At 35.1% G+C, this 18,645-nt stretch overlaps 1 protein-coding gene across 3 annotated transcripts in view; it reads left to right on the forward strand.

Moving 5' to 3' along the window:
• LOC144960163 (uncharacterized) overlaps nucleotides 1-18,645 on the forward strand; it is a 59,923-nt gene that overhangs the window by 26,003 nt on the left and 15,275 nt on the right. Inside the window, exons 4-13 of one of the 3 annotated variants that reach the window (XR_013642777.1) lie at nucleotides 884-968; nucleotides 2,400-2,506; nucleotides 5,002-5,083; nucleotides 6,267-6,385; nucleotides 8,795-8,824; nucleotides 10,396-10,531; nucleotides 11,517-11,635; nucleotides 14,259-14,279; nucleotides 14,960-17,079; nucleotides 17,726-18,624. Coding sequence is in view for 2 of the 3 variants with exons in the window: in XM_078893172.1 (XP_078749298.1) it covers nucleotides 884-968; nucleotides 2,400-2,506; nucleotides 5,002-5,083; nucleotides 6,267-6,385; nucleotides 8,795-8,824; nucleotides 10,396-10,531; nucleotides 11,517-11,635; nucleotides 14,259-14,279; nucleotides 14,960-15,171 (911 nt within the window). In the remaining variant the exon portion in view is untranslated. Of the gene's footprint in view, nucleotides 1-883; nucleotides 969-2,399; nucleotides 2,507-5,001; nucleotides 5,084-6,266; nucleotides 6,386-8,794; nucleotides 8,825-10,395; nucleotides 10,532-11,516; nucleotides 11,636-14,258; nucleotides 14,280-14,959; nucleotides 18,625-18,645 lie in introns of those variants that run through there. The other 2 variants (XM_078893172.1, XM_078893170.1) reach the window with 2 other exon arrangements.

The raw sequence follows: 18,645 nt of genomic DNA on the forward strand, positions 1-18,645 counted from the left end.
CTCTAAAATATGATATCCGTTCTCCTCAATACAACATCCAAACTCAACCTAAATCTGATATTTCTGGCTACAAATTCAATTTTCAGCAACGTAGGTAATCATCCCGACTTAATACCGTTTTGAGACGAGGGGTCACATATCAAGAAGGACAAAGTCTACACAATGAAACCTTCAAAAATTGCCGAGTTAGAGTTAGAGCAACCATTTAACGCGAATGGAATGAACGTAAATACCATTCAATCTTTTTCATTGCTTCGCATTGCCGATTGAGTCCGGCCTGAAACGTTCCACATCAGTTTGAGAACAAGCAGTTGTAGGAACGTATTTATTATTATGTATTAAGTTGTTTGTTGTGGAATTGTTCTCATGCTGGGTTACCTTGGGTGTCATGGTGAGTTCCATTCACTGTTGTGTGTTGTTTCTTCCCGTGAGTTTGTGACGTCACAAGGGGTATAAAGACGGGGTTGCTTTCATTTTACAAGCTCTTTTTACTACGAAACGGATAATGGATATTTGATTGAAATTCAAATGTTGACTCTGTTTCTTGTACCGGACGAACAAACCCGGACTAATCGCGTAACTACCCACTTCGGTGGAGATACATGCCTCGTGCATATTGTTTATCGTGAATGAGATGTAAAATCTATTCACGACACAGTGATAAAACGATTAAATGATGTTTGTAAATTCTCACACTCGGCAATAATTAAATAAATAATAATAAACACCTGGTTTACAATTATTTAAAGTGTGTATAGCCTTTCGAGACACACTGTATTTTAAGGCACTGACCCTTTTCATGTTTTTTTTTTGTTTTGTTTTTATTGTAACAATCATAATGCTAATATATCGTTCATTTATTTTCTTGTCTTGACTTCAACAGAAGAGAAACCCTACCCCTACTGTTCCGTGTTATCTGGCTCTCGAGGTGCGCCCATGGTTGGTGCAAGTCACCCCACCTTATGCAGGTAATTACGGAAATGCGTTTGTCACCGATTTCGCCCCTTTGTTGTGTCCAACACAGTGAACACTATACTGAAGACAACTTATAGATAGTGTGCGCTTGGCTAAGAAACTCATAACATTGCCATCCGGAAGTATAACGGACCAAAACACAAACTCTGTGTAACCATGAACGTTTATAGTCTGGTTAATACACTTTAGTGAGAACAACTCACAAACGCGGATGGCAAAAACAATAACAAAGGCCTGAGTGACGTCATCTGCATACTATCTATAGATAGAATGCGCTTGGCCGAGGAGTTCACAACATTGCCATCCGGAAGTATAACGGACCAACACACAAACTCTGTGTAACCATGAACTTTTATAGTCTGGTTAATACAGTGTAGTGAGAACAACTCACAAACGCGGATGGCAAAAACAATAACAAAGGCCTGAGTGACGTCATTGCATACTATCTATAAGATGTAAACAATATTTCAAAAGGCTTGTTGATTTCTATGAGTGAACATGCACATATTGTTATAGGCATACTATTATTATTATTATTATTATTATTATTATTATTATTATTATTATTATTATTATTATTATTATTATTGTTATTATTATTATTATATTATATTATTATTATTATTATTTTATTATTATTATTATTATTATTGTTATTATTATTATTATATTATCATTATTATTATTATCATTATTAATTATTATAATTAATAATATTATTATTAATTATATATATTATATAATTATTAAAATAAATAATAGATAATATAATAATAAAATACTAAATGATATAATATATTATTAATATATAATAATATTATATAATAATTAATTATTATTATTATTATTATTATTATTATTATTATTATTATTATTATTATTATTATTATTATTATTATAATGATGAGGGTGGTGGTGGTGATGATGATAAGATGATGATGATAGATGGATGATGATGATGATGATGATGATGATGATAATATTATTATATATAGATATGATATATATATATAATAATAATATAATAATAATAATAATAATATATATAATATATATAATAATAATAATAATAATAATAATAATAATAATAATAATAATAATAATAATAATAATAATAATAATAATAATAATAATGATAATATAATAATATATTATTATTATTATTATTATTATTATTATTATTATTATTATTATCATAATAATGCCCCCCCCCCCCCTCCCCTAAAAACAGGAAAACTATTACTAAGGCTATATATGAATCTATGTATGATTTTAAAAGATAACAAGAACTAATTCTATAGGATGTCTTTGATTCTGTCGCTACTTTTTTTCCATTTCAACTTCTTTTTGTTTGTTTGTTATTGTTGTTGTTGTTGTTGTTGTTGTTGTTGTTGTTGTTGTTGTTGTTGTTGTTGTTGTGATAGCATCTATATGAAAATCAAGTCGTGTTATGATGATGAATGTGGCCCATCAGGAAAGAAATTCCAAAGCCCGTATCATAACCGATACACAGAATCCAGCTCGAACGAAGGTATGTAATACGCTTCAACAGTCATGACGTCACTCCCCTCGTAATGACGCATGGTAACTTAGTAACTAGCTCTAAACTGTCGAAACAATGGCGGACGCCCTTATGACATATTTCTCCGACGAGTATAAAAGCGTATCCAGAGGGGGAAAAAAACATTATAAATCTAATCATGTTTTGACTTTAATACATTCTGATCACAAGACATATGAAAAGTTCTAGCCAGCATGAAGAATAAAAAGTACTGATTTTGTTTGTTTAGAACCACGATGGCCGCGGTTCCTGGGCGACCTGACACCAGACTATTGAATCCAATTAAAAAGAAAGAAAGACTTGATTCGCTATACGAAAGCTGTCTGAAGCTAACAACAACAACACATTACATTTAGGACAAGACATGACCGCTGTACTGTAATGTGACATCAAACTTTTTGTCTGACTGAGACACAGCGTTATTTTGAGTTTCGCTCTGGGTAGCATGAAGATGAGTCCTTGGAAAAGACTCTTTACTCGCATTATCTCATCAGCACACATCAGGTGTTAAAGGAGTACTAGTCCAGGTACACACCGTCTGACACACATATCCTGACACACACATTCTGAAGGATAAATCCTAATGCACACATTCTGACACACAAATTATGATGCATGCACTCTGGGTGATGAATCCTTATGCGTACATTCTGACACACAAATCTTGACGCACACATTTTGACACACATATCCTGATTCACACATTCTGACACACAAATCCTGATTCACACATTTTGACACACATATCCTGATTCACACATTCTGACACACAAACCCTGACGCACACATTCTGACACACAAATCCTGATTCACACATTTTGACAAACATATCCTGATTCACACATTCTGACACACAAATCTTGACGCACACATTTTGACACACATATCCTGATTCACACATTCTGACACACAAATCCTGATTCACACATTTTAACACACATATCCTGATTCACACATTCTGACGCACAAATCCTGATTCACACATTCTGACGCACAAATCCTGATTCACACATTCTGACACACAAATCCTGATTCACACATTCTAACACACAAATGTTGACGCACACATTTTAACACACATATCCTGATTCACACATTCTGACACACAAATCCTGACGGACACATTTTGACACACATATCCTGATTCACACATTCTAACACACATATCCTGATTCACACATTCTGACACACAAATCCTGATTCACACATTCTAACACACATATCCTGATTCACACATTCTGACACATATATCATGATTCACACATTGTGACACACAAATCCTGATTTTACACATTCTGACACACAAATCCTGACGCACACATATTGACACACATATCCTGATTCACAAATTCTGACGCACAAATCCTGATTCACACATTCTGACACACAAATCCTGATTCACACATTCTGACGCACAAATCCTGATTCACACATTCTGACACACAAATTGTCCAATTCAACACACAAATGTTGACGCACACATTTTAACACACATATCCTGATTCACACATTCTGACACACAAATCCTGACGGACACATTTTGACACACATATCCTGATTCACACATTCTGACACACAAATCCTGACCCTCACATTTTGACACACAAACTCTGATACACACATTCTGACACACACACACACACACACACACACACACGTGCATTACCCACAGTCTCAACCCAGTAAAGTGCCAATGCAAACCAAGTGCCAAAATAAAGTGATTTTAAGGTGAACAAGAACATGAATGTATTTTATTTTGTGTCACTTTAAGGAAACTATTTTTATTGTCTTTAATAAGTCTTAAAATTTTAACAAAATTTCATTTCTCTATCCATAAAATCAGATTTCACCATCTAGATCACTACAACAGAATTCTTACCTAACATCAAATCTTTGTCTATATATTCAGCTCTTAGCATCTAAATTACTCCATAAAATCCTAAAGATATACTAAATTATGTTTTTTTAACTGTAAAATTAGCTTATATCATCTAAATCACTCCGACAACATCCTTAAGATATATATATATATATATATATATATATATATATATATATATATATATATATATATATATATAATATATATATCTATTATATATATATATATAATATATATATATATACTGAATTTTTTTTTTAAAATTAATATATGATTAATATATATATGAACTTTTTAATTTTAAATATATATATATAATTTATATATAATATATATATATATATTATAATATATATATCTATATACATATATATATATAACATAACTATGAAATCAACTTTTAGCATGTATATTACTCCGACAAACTCCTAAAGTTATACTGGATTTCTTTCTTTTTTTAAACTATAAAATCAATTTTAAGCACCTAAATCACCCTGACATAATACAGTTTTCAAAGGATTGATCACAAATACTCGCCATTTTAACGTGTTAACTCTGAATCTTTCGTCATCTTTGTTTCCAGAGGAATCCTGCCCAAAACGTGCCACAACGGACTGCATATCCCCTGTGAGAACAATCACCAAAGTAACCGAGGATACATGCATGTAAATTTACACATTTTTCATTTCAACTCTATAATGAAATAGGTATCTAATATTAAGATATTGGCTCAGTATGCGTTCATTACTGTTTACTCAGCTATTAAGTTTTCTGAATGCCTTTGAAATTGAAATTTAATCTTGCTCTTCTTCTCCCTCTTTGTAGCAAAATACATACATATATATATATATTTATGTTAATGTTTTTTTGTTTGTTTTTTCTACATACTGACAATAAAAAGGTTTAAGTTCAGTGGAATCCACATTAAGACAACACTCTTAAAATCAACTTCTGCTTAAAGTCAGCACCTCTTGTCGGTCCCAATTCGTATGTTCTTTATTTTTATGTGTTTCATTTTTTTTTAAATTGTGCTTTATATAGCGCAATATCCACTAAATGTGCTCAAAGCGCTTTACAAGGGGTCCCTGGCCAACAGCAGCATTTAACATGAAGGACGGGACATGACGCCTGTTAGGCGATATTACAATTTTTCGGACAAAGACAACGCTGTTAACGGCCAGGTACTCAGGTGTAAAATGAGAGAATGTGAGTAAAGAGCCTTTTCCAAGGACTCAACTATGCGCCAAGCGCGAGGCTCGAACCCAGGACCTTCCGATCCGAAAGCGAGTGCCATACCACTAGACCACATAGCCGCACAATAATTAATAATAGTTAAAGTCAACCTTGCTTGAAGTCAATAAATCTTTCTGTTTCTGCGGAGTTGACTTTATCAGGTTTCCACTGTGGATGCTGAACATTAATTTGTGCGGGTGGTTGGATGGGAGCATCACCCTTGAATCATATACCTATGATGTTCGCATGGGTGTACGATCCGATAGTGATGTCGTTTCTTCTTCTCTTTACTAGCCTATCCTGCTTCTTTGGTTTGTGATTGTATTTTTGACAGGGGATATTTTTTTTCCTGTAAATCCTCTGCCTGTTTGTTCTTGGTTATTTATAATTTAGCTTATGATATCTTTAGGTTATGATTTTGATTGACATTTGTACTATTTTTGTTAGATTGCTTGTTTTTTTGTTTCAGCGGTCTCTCATGTAACCTCAATTGTGTTGGAAGAGACCTAAAGCAACAAACAAACAAACAACATTAATTTGTCACTGTTCTGACTAGGTTTTCCAAACAGTTGAATAATATTTTATATGTGTATACTTATCTTCCTCAACGATCAGAGCCGTGGGAAAAGCCAAGAACTGTTTTATAGACAAACTCAGTGACTGTAGTGGCAAAAGCGAGGAGCAGCATGCAGTGGACATCATGTTGGTTGGACTGGTTGGACATGTATACCAGTGTATGTGTCATACTATACCGTGTATCATTGTAGGAGTCATACCATGACTTTTATCATTATAGGAGTCAACCTTAACTTTTATCACTGAAATTTTATACCATGACTTATTATGATTTTAGTTGATATCATCTTGGGTTAATGTCATGTCTTTATGAGATTTGATTTGAAGTCCTCACTGAAGGTGTAATACCATGACTTTAAATAATTTTGTTGGTGGCATCATTGTAGATGAAATGTCATGACTTAATGTGGTTTTGGACGATGCCATCTTTGTATCTATGATATCATGAATTTTTGATTATTTTCATTTAGATGTAATACCTTGACGTCTTGGTGATTTTGGTTACTGTCATCATATTAGGTGTAATACCTTGACGTTTTGTTGATGTTGGTAACTGTCATCAGATTAGGTGTAATACCTTGACCTTTAGTGATGTTGGTTACTGTCATCATATTAGGTGTAATACCTTGACCTTTAGTGATGTTGGTTACTGTCATCATATTAGGGGTAATACCTTGACGTTTTGGTGATTTTGGTTACTGTCATCATATTAGGTGTAATACCTTGACGTTTTGGTGATGTTGGTTACTTTCATCATATTAGGTGTAATACCTTGACGTTTTGGTGATGTTGGTTACTTTCATCATATTAGATGTATTACCTTGACGTTTTGGTGATGTTGGTTACTGTCATCATATTAGGTGTAATACCTTGACCTTTAGTGATGTTGGTTATTGTCATCATATTAGGTGTAATACCTTGACCTTTAGTGATGTTGGTTACTGTCATCATATTAGGTGTAACACCTTGACCTTTAGTGATGTTGGTTACTGTCATCATATTAGGTGTAATACCATGACGTTTTAGTGATGTTGGTAACTGTCATCATATTAGGTGTAATACATTGACGTTTTAGTGATGTTGGTAACTGGCATCATATTAGGTGTAATACCTTGACGTTTTGGTGATGTTGGTTACTGTCATCATATTAGGTGTAATACCTTGACCTTTAGTGATGTTGGTTATTGTCATCATATTAGGTGTAATACCTTGACCTTTAGTGATGTTGGTTATTGTCATCATATTAGGTGTAATACCTTGACCTTTAGTGATGTTGGTTATTGTCATCATATTAGGTGTAATACCTTGACCTTTAGTGATGTTGGTTATTGTCATCATATTAGGTGTAATGCCTAAACGTTTTGGTGATTTTGGTAACTGTCATCATATCAGGTGTAATACCTTGACTTTTTGGTGATGTTGGTTACTGTCATCATATTAGGTGTAATACCTTGACGTTTTGGTGATTTTGGTTAATTTCATCACTATATGTGCCATGACATTATGTGGTTTTGGTAGATATTATCATTGTAGATGTAATACTACGACTTTTTGGTGATTTCAGTTGTTTCATCATCATAGACGTATAATACCATGACTGTTTGGTGATTTTAGTTGATGTCATTATTGTGGGACCAGATGTGATCTTTTTTGTTTTTGTTTTTTTTTTTTTGGTATATCATCACCTTAGCTATAATTAGAAAACGGTAGGGGCTGCCTGAAGCCGGTGATAGTGAAATACTAACGAAAGAGTGAAAATGGAGAGGCTTCGTATGGGAATAAAACAGAAAATGGACTTTTGGGTACTAACCCTTCATGAGCACAACAATACACAAATTAAGGTGGAAAACAAATAAATTAAATAAATAAATTATTTGTTTTCCACAATAATTTGTGTATTGTTGTGCTGACGAAGGGTTTGTACCTTAAACGTCCATTGTCTGTTTTGTTCCCATACAAAGCCTCTCTATTTTCACTCTTTCATTCGTATTTTCACCTTAGCTATAAAACCACTTCCGCGATTTAGATCGATATCACCGTTGTTTATAGTAAATATCATTATTGTAGATATAAAACCGTGACTCTTAAAAATTAAAAATGTTAATTGAAATTGAATTAGTAAGCGTTGTCTCTTTCCGAAAAAAATGTAACATCATCAACAGGTCTCATCATGTTTCATCTATACGATTATGAAGCATTTGTGCACGTTTAGTGGACATTCCGTTATACAAATGCTAGAGTTTTTTTTTTTTTGGGGGGGGGGGGGTTGATAATTTGATACAATAATAGTTTTAATTACTGCTACTATTGATGCTTCTATTATTATTGGTATTTACTTTTTATTAGTTGTTATCATAATCAAAATCAAAATCATTACCATTCTATTCAACATCACCATCATCATCATCATCATCATTATCATCATCATCGTCGTCGTCATCATCATCGTTATCATCATCATCATCATCATTATAATCATCATCATCATCATCATCATCATCATCATCATCATCATCATCATCATCATCATTTTACTCATTTGTTTACTTGTACTTATCTTTCCTTAGGCAAAGAAAATGATTATGGATTTACCAAGGGTAAGTTTCTCTTTTTAGGGGTATGGAGAAGTGCCAGAAAACTTAGAATCAAAATATCACAGTAGCCAATCCTGGAACTTAATTAATATAAATAACTTAATCTCGTTAACACTGGCTACGAGACAACTCACTAGTCAGTCCTAAAACTGACGTCAATATATGGGTCTTAGTGAGTTTTAATGTCAAGGCTATAAGTATACGATGGCTATGATGTGACCCATCTGGTAGGCATGCCCGTATGAGCCAGTCAATTTAACTCTCTCCTTACCAGCCATTTTCAGGATTTTCCCTCAAAACTTCACACCCAACTAACACAAAAATATATTTTTTATCACTCAAACACAATAGCAGTAAAATTCTTGTGATACATTATTTCTTTAGCAAAACATGCTATACAATACACTATTCATGGGGCAGCGTGGCTCAGTGGTACGGTCTTTGCTTCGTACCCGAAAGGTACTGAGTTCAATCACTCGCCGCTGCGTTGTGTGGCCTTGAGCAAGTCACCTTGCCCTAGCTCACTTTGCGGCGCTGCTCTGCGGCTGACGCCTGGGTTATTTCAGTCTTCCCTTGGAATAGACCCTAAAGACAAATTTCCCCTTGGGGACGAATAAAGGGAATTTTATTTTTTTTATTTTCTTTAAATTTTTATGATGTAACAAGAGAAATTTGAATAAGAAAAATGTTGGTTTAATCGTAACGAATGTGACGATTTTCCTATAGTTGGTAAGGAGAGGGTTCAAGTAAAGATGATCAAAAATGCAAATGCCTGGTGCGGCTCTGTGGTATAAAAACTTGCTTTCTTTTTTTTTTTTTTTAATTTATTAAAAAATTGATTTTTATATAGTGCAATATCCACTAAATGTGCTCAAAGTGCTTTACAAGGGGTCAATGGTCAACTGCAAGATTTAACATGTAGGACGGGACATGACGCCTGTGAGGCGAAATTACAATTTTTCGGACAAAGACAACGCTGTTCACGGCCAGGTACTCATTTTACACCTGAGTACGGTGAGAGAATGTGAGTAAAGAGCCTTTTCCAAGGACTCAACTATGCGCCGAGTGCGAGGCTCGAACCCAGGAATTTCCGATCCGAAAGCAAGTGTCATACCACTAGACCACATAGCCTCACTTTCGGACTGGCAGGTCCAGAGTTAGGGTCCCCCTCTAAGTTATATTGACACTTTACTCATGATCTGTCACTGTACTTAGGTGTGAAATGGGGAAAAAAAATGTAATCGCCATATAGGTGTCATGTCTCGACCTACATGTTTAGTAGGTGCCGAGGGACCCCTTGTAAAGCCCTTTGAGCATGTTTAGTAGATGTTGCACTCTACAAATACTGACGTTTTTCAGCTTGTTTTTTTTTCAGAGGGGGGGGGGGGCTCTTTTTTTTCCATTTCTTTATAAGTTTAAAATTCATCTTTCACCCTCAGACTAATACTCAACCCAAGCTAGACATTTTCCGCTAAGAATGCAATTGTCACTATGTTAATCACTGTGATGTTATTGTTTTGAGAAGTTGAGTCTCGTATTGAGTTAAAATCAGTTTGTTGGGGGGTTTTTTTCAGATGGTGACTCGTGTGTGCCAAATCCCTTGGATGTGTATCTTCCCAGTGGCATCAAAGACAATTTGAATTTAAACCCTTTTCTTGATGAAAAGGAGAAAGAAAAAGCACTCAAGGCCTTTATGAAGGCAAATTGTCCGTGAGTCTTTTTTTTTTTCCAAATACTTTCTTTGAAGACAATTTGTTCATTTGTAAAACTTTTTAAAAATTGTCATAAGTCTCTTCTTTAAAGGCCTTTATGAAGGCAAATTGTCCGTGAAATCTCTTTTAAAACCTTTTTTTTTAGGCCACTTTGCCACGATTTTCTATTTTTACTTGCCTTTTTGCTGTCAAATTTAGTTGTTATGCTTCTTATGGGCAAATGGTCCATGTGTCTTATTTTAAAGGCCTTTTTGAAGTCAAATTGTCCGCGAGTCCTTTTTAAAAGCTTCTTTAAATATCAATTTGTCCATGAAGGTGTCTTTTTAAAGGTCATTTTGAATACAAATAATTCATGAATCAATAGTGATATTATTTATATATATATAATTTTGTTTTATTGTTTTTTTGTTTTTTTTTTTTGTCTTTTTGTTTTTTTTTTTTGGGGGGGGGGGGGGGTTGTTGGCTAAAAAAGGGTTTTGAGTTTGAGCCCAAACCTTTCTGTGTTTGGAATTATGTTTACTTTTTTTTTTTTGAGGCTGTTATATTCATTTTTGACAGTTCACAACTTGGTATCACCTAGGATTGAGAGAATGTATTTTATAACCTTTTATTTTGGTATCTTGTTGTTTGTCTCCTGACAAAATCCAAGGGCCAAAACGTTGTTTGATTTTTGTGTTGTCCTCTTTTATATGAGTCACATTTACTCACTTTAGTTTTCTTTCCATCTTATTGACTCATTTAGGCATGTCTAGGTTTTGATTTATTACAAAGGATCATAGGGCCGCCTTATAATATTTTTGCTATCACGCCATTGTAAAATCAGATTGTCCCAAAAAGCAAAGAAATTATCATTATTATTATTATCATTCAACACCTATATCAATTTGATAGAATACTTTACTACTTAGAGAGCTGATGGGTCACATAAGCATCTTTATATTTTCATATTAGTATTAGTGTAGTCTATCCTATTTATTTCGTAGACTGGTGGAGAAAGTTGGAATAGATCTGGAAAATTATTTGACAGGCTGCAATGTAACCAGTCACAACTTCTACCAGGTATCCAAAGTCATAGATAAACTCAATGGACCACGATTACAATGTAAGTATATTCCAATACCTTCCAATGTGAACATTTTGATGATTTGAAATTTTTGGGCTCTATCTGCCGACCAATAGAAGTGTATATGATTCAAAAATACATTTTAAATCGAATGTATTTTATTAAGTTAGTTACAGTGACTGCTAGTTTGTTTTATTTTGAGTTTTCCTTTTGGTAATTGATACGTATCCTATGGAGAGGTATGCCACTGGCCTTCGGATTGGAAGGTCCAGGGTTTGAGTCCCAGGCGGCGCATAGTTGAGTCCTTGAAAAATGTTCTTTCTTCACATTTTCTCACCATGCTCAGGTGTAAACTGAGTATCTGGGTGTTAACAGCATTGTCTCAGTCTGAAATAGTTGTAATATCTCCTACAGTTGTCATGTCTCGTCCTACATATTAAGTGTTGTTGTTGACTAGGGACCCCTTTTAAAGCGTTTTGAGCTCGTTTAGTGGATATATCGCTTTATAAAAAGCTGAAGTTTTATTTCTCATTGAACTCAAATTAACTCTTTCAATGAAACTGACTGCTATGTATGGCCAGGGCGAACCTCATTCTAAGGAGTGGCGGTGCATTTTGGCAAATCTTGTAGAAATATATTATAATAATGAACAAAGCAGAATTTCAATAAAATTACAATAAACAAAATTAGGATCATTTTCCTTTCATTTTATAACAACAAATTAGCACCTGTAAGGGGGGGGGGGGGAGGGGTCATTAAATTGACAGGAAGGTACTTCCTGTGTCTTCTACTTCTATCCTCCGATATCTGTTTTTCAACGTGCTTTCTGTCTTTGTCTTGGAATGAGATTACTTAGTTTTGTCCTGGCCCTGGCTGGAGTTCTGACTGGGAGGGAAACAGTCAAATGCATAGTTATTGTTTTGGGACATTTTTTTCGTTGTAAATCATCTCTCTGTTATGTATTATTATATTTGTTATTTTTAATGTATAATGTAAGCATTTGAGTGTATTCCTCTTTGTTGGATTTTGTGCTTTTGTCCGGATGAGACTTATAGGTGACCTCAAACTAAGTACATTGGTGCTATGCTCTTGGAATCTACATCTGATCTCTATTTGTTCCCAGATCCCCTTTGTCTTACTTTCTCTTGGGTGCTATAATTGTAATTCTAGAACTTTTTAATATCCCATTTTCTTCCTTTTTACTGGCGCTGATATAACCTAAATGTGTTACAAGCGCCGTAAAACCGTTAAAAACAAACAAAACATTGTTGCAAGCGCAGTAATACACAAACAATCAAATTGATGTTTTATGTCATATCTGAAGGTGGGAGAGGGGAGGAAACACTGGTTCCATTCCTCATATCATTTTGTTTGTCAATCGGGCCAATTTATGGGTCAAGTGACTCTCTGCTGAGCTAGTATAGAAGGAATGAAATCAATGTCACTCAGCTCTTGACTATTGTTTTTAACCACCCATTTTTAAGAGTAGATTTCACTATATTGTATCAGACTATAAACGATTAAAGTTGCACATAGTCCTGTGTGTTGGTATGTTATAACTGGCTGGCAGATGTTGTGAGTGTATAAACTAAACACATAGCATCAATACGTTAAAGATACCCTGGCTGAGATTGAAACAGCCAAATGTATAGTTAGAGTTTTGGGAGATGATATTTTTTTCCCTGTAAATCATCTCTCTGTTGTGCATTGTATTATGTTTTTTTTTACATAATGATTGTAAACATTTGAGTGTATATCTCTTAGTTGGGACCTGTGCTTGTGTCTGGATGAGACTTTTAGGTAATCTCAAACTAAGTACTCTGATATTAGTATACTCTTGGAATCTACATCTATTCCCTATTTGAACCAATTTCCCTTTGTCTTGCTTTTTCTTGGGTGCTTTGATTGTAAATCTAGATCAAAATATTTTGACTATTCCATTTTCTTCTTTTTACTGGCGCTGATATGACCTAAATGTGTTGCAAGCGCCGTAAAACCCTTTAAAACAAACAAAGGTCAATAGTTGCAATGTTTTATTTGTAAAAAAAAAAGCCTCGAGTATATGTATATATAGCGCAATATTCACTATACAAACTCAAAGCGGTTTACAAGGGTTCCCCAGCTAACAGTAACAGCAACAATTACCATGTAGGGCGAGAGACGTGGCACCTTTTAAGCGCTTTTGCTAGTCTTTTAGAAAAAGACAATGCTGTTCACGACCTCAGGTACTCATTTTACACCTGAGTACGGTGAAAGAATGTGAGTAAAGAGCTTTTTCTAAAGACTTAACTATGTGCTGCTCTGTATATTATAGTAGCTATGTAAATTATATGACATGTAAATCAGGAGTTTTGAATGATTATTTGTATAAGAGTGTAAGACCACAGGCCAAAAGAAAAAGTTGATACCTCTGTCCTTGAAAGCATGAAATGCGTGTTTGTTTTGTTTTTATTTATTGTCTATTTGTTTTTTTTTTCTAGAGCTTTTCTGGGGGGGGGGGGGGGGGGTTGTTTGTGTGCTTTTTTTTTTTTATTTTGGTTTTGTTTTGTTTGTTTCTGTTCTTTTGCTTTGCTATGTTTTCGGTTTTTGTTTGTTTGTTTTATTTGTTTTTGTTTCAGTGGCTGTACTCTTTCTTCTTATTTCCTAATTCTCAACTATTCAGGTATGAAGGCAGGATACAACCGTAAGTAGAAAAAAAAATAATATGTTTTTAGTTTTATATGTGACCCTTCGCCTCAAAACGGTATTAAGTCGGGATGGTTAAGTTGTTGAAAATTGAATTTATAGTCAGAAAGATCAGACTTTGTTGAGTTTGTATCTTTTATTGAGGAGAATGGATACCATATTCTAGGGTGCTAATGCCAACTATTTATATTTTTGACCAGTTTAACATTTAATTCGGCTTTTAAGCATCTGGTTCGTTCCGACATAATACCGTTTTGAGACGATGGGTCACATATTTAGTCCATGTTAAAATTATAAGTTAATAAGGGATTACATTGATAAAGCTTGAGAGAGAGAGAGAGAGAGAGAGAGAGAGAGAGAGAGAGAGAGAGAGAGAGAGAGAGAGAGGGGTGGGGGGGGGGGAGACAGAAAGTGTAGAGGAGTAGAGAGAGAAAAGTATAGTAGAGAAAATTTCAAATAAAGAAAGACGGCATGTGCGCGCGTGCGTGTGTGTATGTGAGCGAGAGAGAGAGAGAGAGAGAGAGAGAGAGAGAGAGAGAGAGAGAGAGAGAGAGAGAGAGAGAGAGAGAAAGAGAGAGAGGGGGGAGGGGGAGAGAGAGAGAGAGAGAGAGGGATAGAAAGAGCCAAATAAAAGATACCATATTTATCAATCTTTTTTTTCTCCAATATTGATTGTAGTTCCTCAAAGAGAATGTGACTGTCCTGGTGGTTCAGGATCTAGAGATCAAGGCCAAGCTAAATCTCCTGATGGTTCAGGAATTAAAGGTCAAGGCCAAGCTAACTGTCCTGATGGTTCAGGATCTAAAGGTCAAGGTCAAGCTAGTTGGACAATTATCGTCCTCGTCAACATCATCATCATCCCAAATCTCTACAACTACAACAAGCTATAGCACTTTGAGCACATTTAGTGGCTATTGCGCTACATAATGCACACTTTTAAGGAATATGACCCTGTAATGTTAAGATCCAGTTGTTGCTTTGTGGTACTATAATTTCAATCCAGCGTGTGCCCCCCCCCCCCCCCCCCTCCCCACTCCCACCCTAATTAGTAAGTTTTGAAAGGTTGTTTTCGACGAGAATATGCTCTATGTTTCTTGTTTGTTGTTCGTTTGAGGTAAAATGAATGTTCAGATCGCCCAATATTGTTATTTTATTCTATTTGAAATTTAGTTCAGTAAATGAGATCAGTAAATTCTTGTAAAAATTCAGTTGGTAAAAATTTCGGAGGATGATAGGTGCAGATGAATATGTAAGAGGTGTTATTCTCTTTCATTGTTATTTACACGGATTCGAAACTAATGTATTGTTTTTCTTTTATATTGGTAATGTATTTTTCGAAGCTCTCGTGATATAATATATAAGTATAAGCGGTAGGTAGAGTTCTTGGCCTCCCATAGTGGGCAGGGTGGCACTTACTGTGTCTTCTATCCCTTTATAGCTGTTTTCCAATTTGCTTTTTGTCTTTGTCTTGGAATGAGATTACTTGATTATTTTGAATGTATAATGTAAGCATTTGAGTGTATTCCTCTTTGTTGGATCTTGTGCTTGTGTCCGGATGAAAACTTATAGGTGATCTCAAACTAAGTTCATTGATGGCATGCTCTTGGAATATACATCTGATCGCTATTTGTTCCCAGTTCCCCTTTTAATTTGTTCCAGTTCCCTTTATCTAACTTTTTATTGGGTGCTTTTATTGTAATTCTATATTTTGACTGTCCCATTTTCTTCCTTTTTACTGGCGCTGATATAACCTAAATGTGTTGCAAGCACCGTAAAACCCTTAAAAACAAAAAGCATATATAAAAGCTATTCCACCACCATTTCTGTCTGTTCGAGGGAACAACCTTGCAATATACGTTGACAGTTTCATTTGGTTTGCCACCTTTCTCTGTCAACTAGGTCTCAGTTATAATCAAGAGACCTATTTTTTTCGTCAATAATAGGTCAACAATATCAGACGTTTTGTTACGCACTGACTGTGTGTCGAGAATAATGCGACGTATGTCAGACTGTTTGTTTGTAATTTTCCTGAGCACATGTCCTGGTGGTGTCTGATCGATGTCTAAATTATAATCCTGGGCGGGGTTCCTGACCTCCCATAGCGGGCAGGGAGGTACATACTGTGTCTTCTATCCCCCTATGTCTGTTTTCCAACATGCTTTCTGTCTTTGTCTTGGAATGAGATTACTTGTTTTGTCCTGGCCCTAGCTGGATACCCTAGCTGGGAGGGAAATAGTCAAATGTATAGTTAGTTTTGGGAGATGATTTTTTTCCTTGTAAATCATCCGTGTTATGCACTGTTTGTTTTGTTTAAATATTATATATGATTTTTAAACATTTGAGTGTATCCCTCTTCTTAGTTGGGACCTGGGCTTGTGTGTGGATGAGACTTTTACTTTTAGGTGATCTCAAACTAAGTACTTTGATAGCGTGCTCTTGGAATCTACATCTGTTTCCTATTTGAACAAATTCCCCTTTGTCTTACCTTTTCTTGGGTGCTTTAATTATAATTCTAGAACTTTTGACTATCCCATTTTCTTCCTTTTTACTGCGCTGATATGACCTTAATGTGTTGCAAGCGCCGTAAAACCCTTAAAAACAAACAAACATAAATTATAATCAGTGTTGAATGTCTGTTTTTCTTTGTTTACAGTTTCCATATTGTTGTTGTGACAAGTATTGTCAATGTTGACCGTACTTATGTAGGTCAACATGAAGGCCGTTTCTGTTCCATCTATTTATGTTTCGATAATGGATAAGGGTCCCTATGGCATGTTTTTTCCACGCCCTCTACCATTGTGTAGCAATGACTATCCCGCACAAATCTTTGGGCCTCTTTTTCACTCACGAAGTGCCCGAATTCGCGTCAAAATATGGGACGAAGCCGTTTCGTATATGCTATTTTAAAAAAATTAATTACGACGCTGTTTATCGATGAATATGACTGAAAGTTGGCACACAGTTAGAAAAAAGGTCATTTTAGATTATGTCAAGCAACAAAACTCGCGCGATGACCGTTAAAAATAGATTTTTATTCTTTGGAGTAAAATATTTCTAAAACTACCGGGCGTGGAGGTTTGTCGCTGACAAAGGTAATACATGAACACTCTTTTTTATGGTTGTAAAATTTCATATGAATATGACGAGTACTTTCCCGTATTTTACCAAACACCATCCTAATTTGCTCTTCAAGCTTCAATCTTTTAATCTATTTATTACGCAAGATACAACCAAAGGTCGAAAAAAATGCCAAAAAGCGTCCCATATTTCGCGTTTTTTTCCTCTTTGCGGGTCATCCAAATAAATGACACCTTTGAAACTGCATAACTTGTTTATTTATGAATGGAATTCTCAAAATTCAAAAACATTTTTACTCATGTGGAGATAGGGCTTTGATTTTAGACAAAAATTTTCCTCAAAAAGAGAAAAAAACATTTTTCATAGTCATTGTGTATCGTCTGGCATTTATTAGCATCCACACGAAAATTAAAACTAAAATGGATAGTGGGCAGGGAGGTACATACTGTCTCGTCTATCCCTCTATCTGGCCCCCCAGGAAAACGCGACCGATGCGGCCGCATAATTTGCCACTTACCGCAATGCGGCCGCATAATTCACCTTTTACTGCATAATTATGCAAAATATGGTTTTTAGCGTGAATTTATGACCGTTAATTGTATGAAGAAAAATGAAACGAAAAATTCCGACAATGTTCCCAATACGTGACAGTGACTTCCCTTTAAATTTGAAAGCCAGGGATGACTTTTTAAGAGAGGTCCCATTTTTCAACCCCGCTAAGCTGCTCCTGTCTCCACCTTGGAATCAACTTGAGAGCCTCACAAAGCTGAAAACTGTACCCGAGGAGGAGAATCAAGAGGTACACCCGGCAGCTTGGGCCCCTTGCGGTGAAGAACTCCATCACCTCTTCTGTTGAAGTGCCACATTTTGGCAGTCCATTTCTGATGAAGTGCCCGCTTTGGCTGCTTGTGCCAAGTGGTACATATACACCACGATCAACAGCGCTGATGCTGAGCTCAGCTTTTCTGTTTACAATCTGATATTGTCAGACAGGCGCAGGAGTCATAGCACAACGTCTCTGCGACATCTAGCTTTTCTTTGCTACAACAAAAAATTAAGTTTTGAATTTGCGTTGTAGTTCTTTAATTTTGAATTGGTTAAATGTAAATAAAGCAATGGAAAATTTAGACAGCTCTTTATACTTTTTTCTTGTTTTGCATAATTTGTAATTTCCCTTGCATAATTAGCATCATCATTATGATAATTTGCGTATTGCCAGTTCAAATTCTTCAAACGCCAAATAAATTTCAACTGTTCAAAATAAATTGAATCAATCAAAGTTCATT

Source organism: Berghia stephanieae, chromosome 14 (assembly GCF_034508935.2).
Source record: "Berghia stephanieae isolate SIO BIC M18660-M18661 chromosome 14, UCSD_Bste_1.3, whole genome shotgun sequence".
NCBI lineage: Eukaryota > Metazoa > Mollusca > Gastropoda > Nudibranchia > Aeolidiidae > Berghia > Berghia stephanieae.